This window comes from Natrix helvetica, assembly GCF_964273705.1.
Source record: "Natrix helvetica genome assembly, chromosome: 1".
NCBI lineage: Eukaryota > Metazoa > Chordata > Lepidosauria > Squamata > Natricidae > Natrix > Natrix helvetica.
Window position 1 is genome coordinate 251933113 of NC_138548.1, and position 13304 is coordinate 251946416.

The 13304-nt window shown below is 38.2% G+C and overlaps 1 protein-coding gene across 2 annotated transcripts in view; it reads left to right on the forward strand.

Moving 5' to 3' along the window:
* The first annotated feature begins 3567 nt into the window (after positions 1–3567).
* The window catches only part of GLP2R (glucagon like peptide 2 receptor), a 36836-nt gene continuing 27099 nt past the window's right edge, over positions 3568–13304 (forward strand). The window contains exons 1-2 of one of the 2 annotated variants that reach the window (XM_081936450.1): positions 3568–3823; positions 3947–4116. In XM_081936450.1, the coding sequence (XP_081792576.1) occupies positions 4048–4116 (69 nt within the window). In that variant the 5' untranslated portion in view covers positions 3568–3823; positions 3947–4047. Of the gene's footprint in view, positions 4117–13304 lie in introns of both variants that reach the window. The other variant, XM_081936449.1, reaches the window with a different exon arrangement.

Below are 13304 nucleotides of genomic sequence, written 5' to 3' on the forward strand. Positions count from 1 at the left end.
ACAATCACCAACCTAATCCAAAAGGAGACTCCCCCAAAAAACCAAGACACAGAACAGGACAATGGCATCGTCCTCCTCCCTTATATCAAAGGCACCACAGATAAAATCAGCAAAATTCTCCACAAGCACAAAATCAGGACAGCCTTCACCACTGACCAAAAAATAGCCAACATCTTAAGAAACCCCAAAGACAAAATCCAGTTAGAAAACCAAGGAGTCTACAAAATACCATGCAAAATCTGCCCAGCAATATACATAGGACAAACAAACAGAAGAATAAATGCACGCATCACAGAACACAAGAACGCAGTAAGAAAAAAAGAAAAAACTTCCTCCCTTTTCCAGCACCTTAAAGCTACAGGACATGAAATCAACTTTGAAGGAGCCAGGTTAATCTCCAAAACAGAACACCTCCACAAGGATTCAGTGTTATTGGAGGATATTAGAAATAGCGAATGAAATGCCAGTATGTGGTTATGTTTTAAATCTTGATATTTTATGATGAAGGATGTTTAAACAATTATAGTCAAATGAAAATGGAGGTATGATGATGGTAATATGTATAAATATATCTGAGTTAAAATACTTGAGTTAATATGAATTATGGTTGATTACTGTGGAAGAGATGCACGAAAGTCTTTTGTAACCAACTGATACACTTTCTACAGTATGTAAAGAAGGAGGATTCTTTGTGTTGTGTCTGTTTTGAAAATTAAAAATAATATCTATATCTATATCTATATGTATATCTATAGATATATAGGAATACTGCATTCAGTTCTGGTCGCCACGATGTAAAAAAGATGTGGAGACTCTAGAAAGAGTGCAGAGAAGAGCAACAAAGATGATTTGGGGACTGGAGACTAAAACATATGAAGAACGGTTGCAGGAACTGGGTATGTCTAGCTTAAGAGAAAGAAGGACTAGGGGAGACATGATAGCAGTGTTCCAATATCTCAGGGGTTGCCACAAAGAAGAGGGAGTCAAACTATTCTCCAAGGCACCTGAGGGTAGAACAAGAAGCAATGGGTGGAAACTAATCAAGGAGAGAAGCAACTTAGAACTGAGGAGAAATTTCCTGACAGTTAGAACAATTAATCAGAGGAATAGCTTGCCTCCAGAAGTTGTGAATGCCCCAACACTGGAAGTCTTTAAGAAGATGTTGGATAGCCATCTGTCTGAAACGGTATAGGGTTTCCTGCCTAGGCAGGGGGTTGGACTAGAAGGCCTCCAAGGTCCCTTCCAACTCTACTATTGTATTGTATTGTATACCTATACCTATACCTATACCTATACCTATACCTATACCTATACCTATACCTATACCTATACCTATACCTATACCTATACCTATACCTATACCTATACCTACCTACCTACCTACCTACCTACCTACCTACCTACCTACCTACCTACCTACCTATCTATCTTTATAGATAGATAGTTGTAACACAAATACATACCTATTTCCCTGGCTCAACTGATAAGGAAGAGAGCCTGTCGCTTAGTGGCTAAGACTCCTGCCTAAGATATAGACAGCCCGGGTTCAAATCCCAGTAAGGGTATGGCTAGCTGATGAGAGCTAATTAGCTCGAAATAGATCTATACTAGTCTCCCTTTATTTATTTATCAGTACAAATACAACATATTGTTGCTGAAAGGTCGGCAGTTTGGAGGTTCGAATCCCTAGTGTTGCGTAACGGAGTAAGCTCCTGTTACTTGTCCCAGCTTCTGCAACCTAGCAGTTCGAAAGCATGTAAAATAGCAACCACCATTGGTAGGAAGGTAACAGCATTCCATGTGTCTTCGGCATTTAGTCATGCTGGCCACATGACCATGGAGTGGTCTTCAGACAGCGTTGGTTCTTCAGCTTTGAAACGGAGATGAGCACCTCCCCTAGAGTCAGGAATGACTAGCACATATGTACGAGGGGAACCTTTACCATTACACAGTTATATGGGAAATTAATAAATGGTCTTGAATTCTCTGCAGGACTTCCTCCACTTCTGCACCCCCACTAAACCTAAAGATAAGGCCAGATTTCACTATACCAAGTGAGAACAATAAACCGATGGAATGACTAGCTCTCAGAGGTTGTTGGTGCTCCATCACTGGAGACTTTTAAGAAGAGACTGGACAATCATTTGTCTGAAATGTATAGGGTCTCCTCTTGAGCAAGGGGTTGGACTAGAAGACGTCCAAGGTCCCTTCCAACTCTGTTATTCTGTTATGTAGATCCATTTGATCTGCAAATGTTAAAGCTTCTTCCAATGAATTCTGGAATGTCTTGGAGGTAAATTAATATCATGTTCTCTATGGTCAGAGTGCTTGGATTCAATCTCCTCACAAATAATAACAAGTATAGCTCTGAGCTTCCTTATCAAGTGTTTCACTTTTGGTCTGCAACAGGGTTTGTAGTCCTCCAAGTACTGTAAGGAATTTGGAGGCTGGGCTATGCATTAAGGGACAGTATACAATTGTGTCTAAATGAAATGCTGTAAAATTACTATATTCTCAAGTCAAGGTAAGTTTCTGGTTAATTCATCTGTTCAGTTTCCTTGGTTATGTAATAGAAGGGTTTACCATTGTTTTCTGGCATATTTTCTTGACCTAATCTCTAATTAGGTCTCTAATTTCAAGTTGCCTGCCCTCCAAGTCCTAACCAGGGTTAAATTAACTTAGTTTTTACAATTAGCCAAACTTTACTAGGTGCTATTACTTGATAAGGCCTGTCTTATACTTCATGGTGCTTGTCTGTCTGTCCACAAAAGATTTTGGATCCTGTTGATTAACACAATCTGAATTCAATGCTACAATATGTATGGATATGGCCCTCTGTTGACAGAGTCATCCATACATATTGCAGTATTCAGCTCAGATTGTGTGAACTATTATGATCCAAAATCCTTATTTGTTGCTTTACAGAATCTGTGGGGTGCAAAAAGCAAATATTGCCAGGGTATGGAAGAGGGGGGGAAACCCTTACTTTACACATACAAGTCAATAGAATGTAGTCCTATGTTCTATTCCAGGTGTCAACCAGGGGTGAAATCCAACAGGTTCTGGAGAACCAGTAGCAGAAATTTTGAGTAGTTCAAAGAACCGGCAAATGCCATCTCTGGCTAGCCCCAGAGTGGGGTGAGAATGGAAATTTTGCAGTATCCTTCTCCTACCACGCTCACCAAGCTACACCCACCAAGCCATGCCCACAGAACCGGCAGTGAAAATAATTGAATTTCACCACTGTGTCCAGCCTTAAGACCTGTGGACTTCAACTCCCAGAATGACTGACTGGGGAATTCTAGGAGTTGAAACCTATAAGTCTTAAAGTTGGTCACTCCTGCTACTTCTTTAGCCCAAGGGGATGTAAAAAATGGCCCATAATTTCCTCTTGCTTTCCTTTACTGACATATTTCAAGTCCCTGTCTAGCCACCTCAGGGACAGAGTTAAAGAACATTGCTCAGCTGCCTGTGCCTTGGCAAGAGGCCAGGACCAGCCTTGGTCTGTCAGATTCTTGCAGAAAGAGGCGGTCTCTCTCTCTGTCTCTCCTGCCCCTGTTCACGAACTCTTCTACCTTTTAAGCAACTGTTTTTTCAGAGACAGCCTCTTGGGTGACAAAAATCAGAGGCCACCCCAGCAAAACCTCCAACTCCGAGTGCTGTCTGATGCTTTTCTCACCCCTCATTGGCCAAGAAGAGAAAACAACAAAAAATAAATGTGCTTCTAAAGTTTACAGTAAACTCTCACCGGCCTCTCCCTCCCTTCTTTCATTCTTTCAACAGAGAAGAAGCCAAAGGAAGCCTAATGCTACGACGCCTGCAGGTTGTTGGAGCAACTTTGCTATCTGTTACCTTTATAAGAACCAGGAAATATTCCAAGTGGGAGAAAAGTCTGTGCCATACGATAGTGATATACATTTCTTTCTTTCTTTTTTACTGAGAAAAGAAGAGGTCTGAAAACGCTCACAAGCAAAGCAGGCTGAAGGGATCACTTTTTGAAGTTTATCTTTTTTTGGATTAAGCTGAACATTCGTCCTTCTCTTCGCCATGATCCAGTGCTACGGGACGCGTCTCGGATCATTCCTTGCAATCACAATATTGTTTCTATTCAGAGAGGTAAGAAAATATGTCACTTTCAGAATGATCAATTTCAACTATGAACATTCCACTGAGCTTATTTTCCAGTATTTGCACTTGGTGGGACATCGTCACAAGTAGTGCTTCTTTAACGGGATGATATGAAATTTGTAGACGGTTACTTTTATATGATTGGGCATGGCTTGCCTGATAATCCCCTGATGTTTTTGCAAATTGGCTGTGGCTTTTCTTGTCAATTGCAATCAGAGTCAGTATGATTCAGTTTTTCCATAACAGTTCGTTTATTTGAGCTGGTCAGCTTCTCAAATGTTATTTACCTGCTCATTTCCCTTTTGCTTGTTTCAACAACACCCATGCAAATATTTCATATAACTGCTAAAGATAAGTAATTAGGATGCAAACATTTTATACTTCGGGTTCACTACTACAATCTTTGCAGAGATTCCTTCCCAGAGTCCATTATAATCCAGCCATTTGTTCAGACTTTCTGAAATGCAATGCAGATGAATTCATGGTCTTCTTTTTATCCAGTAAAAAGATAAAAGATCTGTCTTTTTCCCCCCAGAACTTTGCTTTTACTTAAAGACTTGATCCACCTCCATGGTTGTTGACTTATTCAGATTTAACGTTCTGATTTAATTTTTAAATGTCTAAAAAGGTTTTCTTTTTCACCCTTAGAATGGATAGTTGATCTGAAAGCCTGAGTCGCAGTCAGATCTATGCCTAGAAAAAGGGTTTCGGTGTGGATGGTACAAAATCTTCCTCATGTTTAGAAACGTATTTAAGATGCTATTGTAAAAGTCCCTTCTTTCTTGAAACACAGCATGAATTAGACCTCAGTTTGAATGGAAGGCAATCTTTTGAGGATGATTTGATGCCGTTCTCTGAATTTCTGTCCTGACAAGTGAGCATAAGTATGGCAAGCAGTGGCTGCCATGCCAGCCCAGTTTGATCTGTGGCATCACCCTGCTAGCAAGAACCAAGATGTCCTTACACAGCAATACTTCATTGTTGGCATGCCTATATTGGCAACAGCTACTATCACCAAGTAGCAATAGCCTTGTTTTATTATAGGCTTTTCGGTTCTCTTGTGACATTATTGCCAGTCAATTCTTTCTTTGTTCCTATGTGTTGTGATACACAAAGCACAGATCAAGTTATGCAGTAAAGTGGCTTAATAGCACACCTCATGGGATGAAGGCCTATACCTTGAAGAGCTCAACTCAATTTGAAACCATTTGAGCTGAGCTGATTTTTGAGACTGATGCTCATATTGATACATTTTTGCAATGCATGCCAAGCAATAGATGATTATTTAATCTATTTGAATAAGTCATTTCAGACTTCAAGAAAAAGCCTGAAAAATGGGGTTCTTTATGCATTTTGCGAAAAGATAACAAAAGTCCCCCTTTTTTTGGCGGATTGTCATCTTTGATTGGGACTGTTGTTCCTAAGCCTCATTTCCTATTCAGAAAAGAATTCATTTTGTATTCAGTGCTATTGTGTAGACATAATATTGAAAACTGGGACTGAGCTGTAGGCAAAATCTAGATTCTCCATCCTGCATATATTTCTTAATCTAGCTTCAAACCTAATATTTCCTTTTTTATTTTAGTAGGAGCTAAATACCAAGACTCAGCTGCACAAAGAATTTACTGATAGTATTAGGATATTTATCTTTTCATGTTCCCATTAATAGAAAATTATTTTTGAAACAAACTTTTATCCCAAGACCATAACTCTTTCAAATCAGCAGGATATTTATTTATAGAGTAATCCATGTATATAGATTTCTGAGTAAGATCAATCAATACAAAGCTAAATGAACAATAATGGAAAGTAAACATGGTTAACCTCACAGAACCATTTTATGGTATAGGATCCAAAAAGACGGAATCGTCAGATTTAATGTGGGGCTCGAACATAAGTAAGGATGTTCAAATAATATAAAATCCCATTTGAATTATTGGTTCAATCAATCAGCTTAGTTTATGTGTAGAAAGAACCAAAATATTCAAAAGCGATTCAGACACATTTGATTTCATTTGACTTGAAGAGCTCAACTCAATTTGAAACCATTAGAGCTGAGCTGATTTTTGAGACTGATGCTCAATTTAGAAAGTTGATTTGAATTGCCTTCAGATTAAATTTCCAAATTAAAATATTTCTGTGGACCTAAAACACCAGTGCCTGACAATGAAAAACAGGACTCTGTAATCAAAAAATTCTTGTAGTTCCATATAACATATTGTTTTCAACAGGTGGAATAATGAAGTTACCCCTTCCCTCCATTCCATGTTGCTTTTCATTAGTGTATTCTCTCTTCGTTTTCTCTGTGAGGTTGGGATTAGAATAGCCTTCTTCAACTACTTTTCACCTCCCCATCTCCAGATATGTGGACTAAAGCTTCCAGAATCCACATGCGGACAAGGAATTCTGGGATTATAAGCTCCCATCTCTGAAGGATGCCCTAGACAATGAAGATTGGAATAAAAACATTTTGGGAGACTCCAGAAGTCCTTATAAACTTATAATATATCTATACGCTGTTTCAGACTAATATTTATAATATTGTATGTAGTTTGAAAATAATTTGGAAGACGTGCTTGGAACACATAGCATCTTTCTGGTCTTTGTGAAAACAGTCTGGTTTATTAAACCCAAGGCAATTCTTAAAGCAGTGCCAGCACCAGCAGGCTCATGTGAACCTAGAAAAAGTTGGGCTACTTTTATGAGTAACATAACAGCTCAATAATTTAGTCATCTCAATCTGCTTATTATAGCTTCCTGGTTACCTTCAAGGAAAATGCTCCATCAAGTACATTGCAATGTTCTAATTAATTGACTTTTCAAGAACGGTTGGAACAAACAAAAGATCAGCTCAATCTGTTTGAGCAATTTTGAGCTACCCAAAATTCCAGTGATAAAAATGAATAAAGGAATCTTTCTAGCCTTGTTGCTGCTCTTTTAAAAAAAACAGTATTACTGTCAGCAGTTGTATGGTTTTATTTATATTCTACTTTATTTCTAGGCACTCAAAATGCCTTACATGGGGATCTTTCTTTATTTTAGTTCCACAAAAACAATCAGACTATAAAGCCTGAATCCAAAGTCTAAACTATCCAAACTATGTTTTCATGATTAAGTGTGGGCAAGCATCTGGGTTTCCCTGATCCAGACTTAGGCCAATGTCTTAACCTCTGCATCATAGTAGCTCTTTAGCTCCTGGGAATCTAGTGATCGTGCTATCTCATTTAGTCATTATTTATTGATTCCCATCCAGACCTGTGATCAATACCTGCACAAGCTCATCTAATTCTTACGTGTTTTGGGTCAAACTCTAGTCTGAATGATATGTTATGAATGAAGTTCAGAGAGCAGAGACCAGACGAGGCTCACTCCATTGGAAGTATTTGCTCTATCTTTTATATTTCAGGATGTAGAATAAAAGGCCTGGAAAACAGTAATCTATATTTAACTGGGAATTAAATAGTGGGAATTTGTCATCCAACAGCACTAGTCCAGCTATAGCCATTGCAAACGGGATAGGACTAAGTTTAATTGTATCTTAGCAATACTGTTTATTTTGACACATTGGAATGCACTGAATTCTAGCTGTTTTCCCTTTGCACATCCACTAAGAATTCTAGTTAAATAGGCATTAAAGGAATCAGGAATGTGTGAGTGGATCAACATTATAAGATTGCAAGATTGGTGTTGAAAGTGAAGATCCACCCCTCCCCACCCCCACCCCCTTTTTTTGTACATGCACCCTTTGAGAAGCCCTGAAAACAGAAAAATGTGATGGCAGAAATAGGTGATGACCTGGTTGGCTAAAGTTTAAAAAACAGCTTGGGTGATTCAGCATAATATAGTGCAATTATGCATAGGTCTGTATGTCGGATGAACATAGCCCAAGAAAGGTGCATGGAGGCAGAATAGAATAGCTACTGGCAAACATAACTTTTCAATCTGCATTGCTTGGGTTATTAAGGTAGACTTGTATACATTTGTAAAAGTTTGTACACTATGTCTTTCCCCCTTTCAGTGGAGCAACAGGCTCCCAGCAGTTGCCTGTGGCCCCATGAAAGGATTCATGTAAAAAGGTTCATAACTAGCCCATAACCTTGAGTTGGTGAAGTCTAATGAGTGTAGGCTGTGGGATGGGGGTAAAAGTCTCTGTATGAAGTTCAAAGTTGAGGAATCTTGAAAAGAGAGGAAGGAAACCTGTATGGTTATTCTATCTAATTGTTTTACTCAGTTGCATCTATTAATCTTAGGAAAGTTGAAAAGTTTACTTTTCTTGATATTTTTGTTTGCCGTTCCGATGGCCTTTGTTTGTGTAGTACAGAAACAATCTTAAGTCAAACATGGCATATTGTTCCAGAAGGCAATCTGGAAATTCTCCTATAACTTTCGGTTTGTGTCTGAGCTGGGAGATGAGATTGTCACACTTTTCTCTCCCTGTCCTCCATCCCCATCCTCGGGGAACAAGAGGCAAATTCAGCAACGTGGTGGCTGACTTAACATAGCCATAGTTGACCATAGCTTATGGAATTAACTCAGTTTGCTGAGACTGAATCATAAACCAACCATGCAGATTAGACTTGAATAACATCTTGGGCTACATAATGATGGTGTCTTCTGTTTCATTGGGCTGTATAAATAGAGCCTCTTAAAGATATTAGCTTCAGTCATTTAAATTTTTTTCCTCGACTAAAAACAAGTAAATTAATTTACCAGGAGACTGTTTCAAAGGGTCCCTGCACATTTCTCCCCATAATGGAAAAGCAACTGAGGGCAGGATGTGAGGAATACTTTGAGCAAGCTCGCCATCAGAGAAAAGAGCTAAAACTCCACACTTCTAAGCTGGTTTTCTGCTCAGAACGGAAACTACCACTGTTACATTTTGAAAAATAAATCAAAAGCCATTGGTGAAGGGGAAAAAAACTACAAATGACTGATGGACATGACATAGCATGTGCAAATAAGCTGAGGTCCATGACTAACAGCACTTTTTGTTTTCCTTTCAAGGTCCCCACTGTTTATTTTAAAGCCAAGTTGTGCCTTAAGTTAAGTGCACTTTTTTTAAAACACACACAGACACACACACAGAGCAATGCAAATGCATAACACCCATTCCCCTAAGATAAGGTTCATTGACCAACAAAACTCTAATTGCTTACATTGGGAAGGACAAACGGAAAGAGTAGGAAGGACCTAAGTGACTCCAGCCTTCAGAGGAGGATTCCTTTCTCATGGCTCATGTAAATAATTGTGTACCATAGCCATAACTGCTGTCTATGAACATTGGACCCATCCTGTGGACTGACCCCATTTATCATCTTCAACAAATAATAAGTTAGATTGATAAGTTGCCAGAATAGATGCAGAAGAGACTGCAATCCTTCTTTGACTGGAGACATGTTTCTGCCTCCTTCATCTGTCTCAGATGGGATGTCAGAAAAATGAACATAAATAGCAGCAAAGCTAGAAACAGTCAATGGGATTAGATGTTCATGATAGCAAAGGGTTTAGAAGTTCATGATAGCAAGCTTGGAGAATGTTTGCATGGGGAAAGATTGGAAAGAGATTTGAATTGTCATTGTAATTGAGTCATGTCCAACTCTTCATGATCCCACAGACCATAGCACTCCAGGCTTTTCTGTCTTCCACTGTGTCCTGGAGTTTGCTGAAATTCTTGTCCATTGAATTAATTCATTCATCTAACCATCTCATCCTCTGCCATCCCCTTCTCCTTTTGCCTTCAATCTCTCCCAACCTTAGGGTCTTTTCCAATTATCCCTTTCTTCTCATTTGGTGGCCAAAGTATTTGAGCTTGAGCTTCAGTATCTGTCCTCCCAAAGAACAGTAATATTCATGAAGAATCTCATAGCCAGTTCATGAACAGAGATTTCTGTCTCGCTGAAGCAAAGGCAGGCATTTGCTCATATTTCTTGGCAGCATATGGGATTTTGGCCAAGGTGCTAACAATTCACGCAATGGCAAGGGCATAAACTCAGCCAAGTGACAAATGGCTCTTCCCTGGGATGATTTTCTGTATGGGCAGACACTAAAGACAGCTTAGAAGCTTTGGCTTCTGTTCCAAAGGCTGACTTGAAAACTTGGGCCCCTGTCAAGAAGCAACCAATCTTCCATTTTTGGTTAATATAGTATGGACAAATCTGTAGATAATTCTAGCTTCTATATTGATATTGTGAAGTAATTCCAATGATGTATGAAATCAAATTGATGAATATGCCTGTTTTTAATGACACATCAAAGCTGTTCTGTTCTTCCAAGCTTTGAAATATTCCATTTTATGTCCCTACAGCACACTTTATAGTACTTTACATTTTTGGAGTTGTGTATTTTTATGCAGGATTGATGTCATATTTAGTTTTTATTCTAATTTCATTAACTTTTAATGATACTATTTAAATAACATTACAAATGCCTACAACCATCTGTTAAAATAAATAGCAGTGTAATCCAGAACCTGATGAAGAAGAAATCTTAATTAACAGAAAAGTGCCATATTGACAAGAAGCTTAAATGTTGATATTTTCCTGCCAACTTGCAGATTTTGACATCTACTCAAAATGGTCAGTTTGGGACATTCCCCAATGGTCTGCTTGTAAATGGTCAGTTTTCTTAATAAAAGGAAATAAAAAGTGAAGTCTGTCAGAAAACTGGGCTGCTCCTTTTACATTTACTCATAAATTATCTCAATTTAAGCAGTGAGCAGGCTAAGTTTGTATATGACACCCAATTATTCAGATGGATGGTAAAAACAAGATAAAATTGTGAGGTGCTCTAGAAGAGTTTCTTCAAACTGCGTGAATTTAGTTGAGTAGTCAAATGGCAAATTCAATTCAGATTTAAAGTAATGCACACCAAAGTAAAAAATATCCTATTCCACATATATGGTCCCGAGATCAGAGATGACTGTAACAAATCAAGAAGCTCTTGGACTCATCGCAATGTGCAGCAACTGTAATTTTAAAAACAAAGCAAATTCTGTGCTGGAGATCATTAGGAAAGCCAATAAAAATTAAATAGCTAACACTGCAATGCTGCCCCTCTCTCTTATCTTTCTCTTTTTCCAGTTTTCCAGCTTCATTATATCCAAATGTAGATGTCTGTCTGTCTGTCTGTCTCTCTCTCTCTCTCTGTGTCTCTCTCTCTCATCTACATTTGGATATAATAAAACTGGAAAACTACCTAGGGGCTCAAATACCTTCTTTATGAGAAAAGGGACAAACATGGAATACTTTTGAAATGTAATGGTGACTGAGAAATATGATCAAGATGTAGAAAATCACTCGAGGCATAGAGGAAGCACGCAGAAAACTTTTCTCTGCGTCTCAAAGTGGGCCAAAGGTCCTCCCAAAAAACCTGATTGGAATGAAATTTAGAACTGTCAGAAGAAAGTATTTCTTCACATAGCACATAATGAATTTGTGGAAATAATTATCACCACACATGGTGATTGCTACTTATAATACATGAATGATTTTAAAAGGAGGTTGGTTAAATTCATGGAAGACAGTTCTATCAATGGCTGATAGTGTTGAAATTTAGTATCACTTAGTTGTGGGCAACCAGCCATCAAATACCTTTTTTCAGGGGGGGAAATTAGGGGTCTCCATCTCTTATATTTAGGTATACCAGAGGCATGTAGTTGACCATTCTGAAAAATATTTTTTTGACTAGATTTGACTTTGGTCTGATCCACAAGTTTGTTTGTTTGTTTTATGGAAGACTCCTTCTCTATAATGTTGTCCTTAGTGTTTGTCCCAGTTGGTATGAAGCTGTTTGGTACTGCATCCGCCTAGTTCATGCAGAGAAGCTATTGATGCAGGATGCAACAAGAAATTGGTGTTGCCACAGTTTTTGTCACAGAGCTTGATGTTTATTAGGCTGAGTGGGATTGGCTTAAGGCTATTTAGCTGGCTCCAGGGGCTAAGAGAGGACTCCAATTTTTCCTTCTCCTACTCTAGTATTTTAGCTGCTCACACTATGCTATCTGAAGGATTCTTACCTATTTAACACAGCATAGTAGTTGTCTGAAGTAGATATTGATCTTTAACCAGATGTTTCATTTTTTCTCAGTAAAATATCTTAGGAGAAAGCCATGAGTGTTAAATCAATTTATTACACTGGAACGAAGATATGTCTTAATTAACTTTTTACTAAAATGTATTTCCTTACCAGGTTACATCTGAGACATGAGTCTGTAATCCAAATAGTGACCATTTAGCCCATATACCATTGTTTAAAACCAAGGGTTATAGCAGGCAGACTCAAACAGCAAACGACACAGATGGAGAAGTTTGACTAAAAGCATCACTCATCACATCTGTAAAACCGCTATTGTCACAAACCACAGATTGCATGTTATGTTATAAATAACCAGTTTCCATTCTTTCTATTAAGAGGGCCTGCTATATTTATGTCACACCATGATTTAATCATTTTCCATGTCAACAGCACAAACAGTGAAGTATCAAAAATAAGTATGGTCCCTTAAATCAATCTGTTTGATGTTACGCTTCATTCTGTTTTAAAATAAGGGCCTCCGTTTGTATATCTTATATCCATTGATATTCACGTTGACTTTTCAGAGTTAAGTCATATATAATAGATTCTCATCCTGGATATGCCAATGTTGGGGGTGGGTGGGTTTGTTATAACTGTTTTTCTAGATGTCTTTAGCTTTTAGACACAAATACATTTTTAATCTGGTGTTCTCTACACAGAACCTTTATGTGTTTAATCTTCTGAAATTGATACCTGTTTAAATATATATCCTTTCATTCACTGCCCAGGAGAGCATTCATATTACCTTAGTTCAGTGTTTCCTGAACTTTTTAAATTATTGCCATTCTAAGGAGCCTTTTCCTTATTATCTCAATGAAATTTGAATATCATAGACATGCTATATCTCTGTTTATGTAGTTTATCTATATCTATGCTTCATATGATGACTGCTATCAAGTCTGTGCCAAATCCTACATTCATACATTTTCTCCCTGTTGATATGCCTTTAATTTGGTCTTTAAGATCTTCCAAGAGTGCATTATTGCCAGGATAACTGAATCCACCAACTTGCTGCTAGGCATCTTCTTTTTCTCTTCCCTTCTTCCTTTCTCAGTATTGGTGCCTTTTCCGGAGAGGTAGGCCTCCTGACATAATGTGTCCAA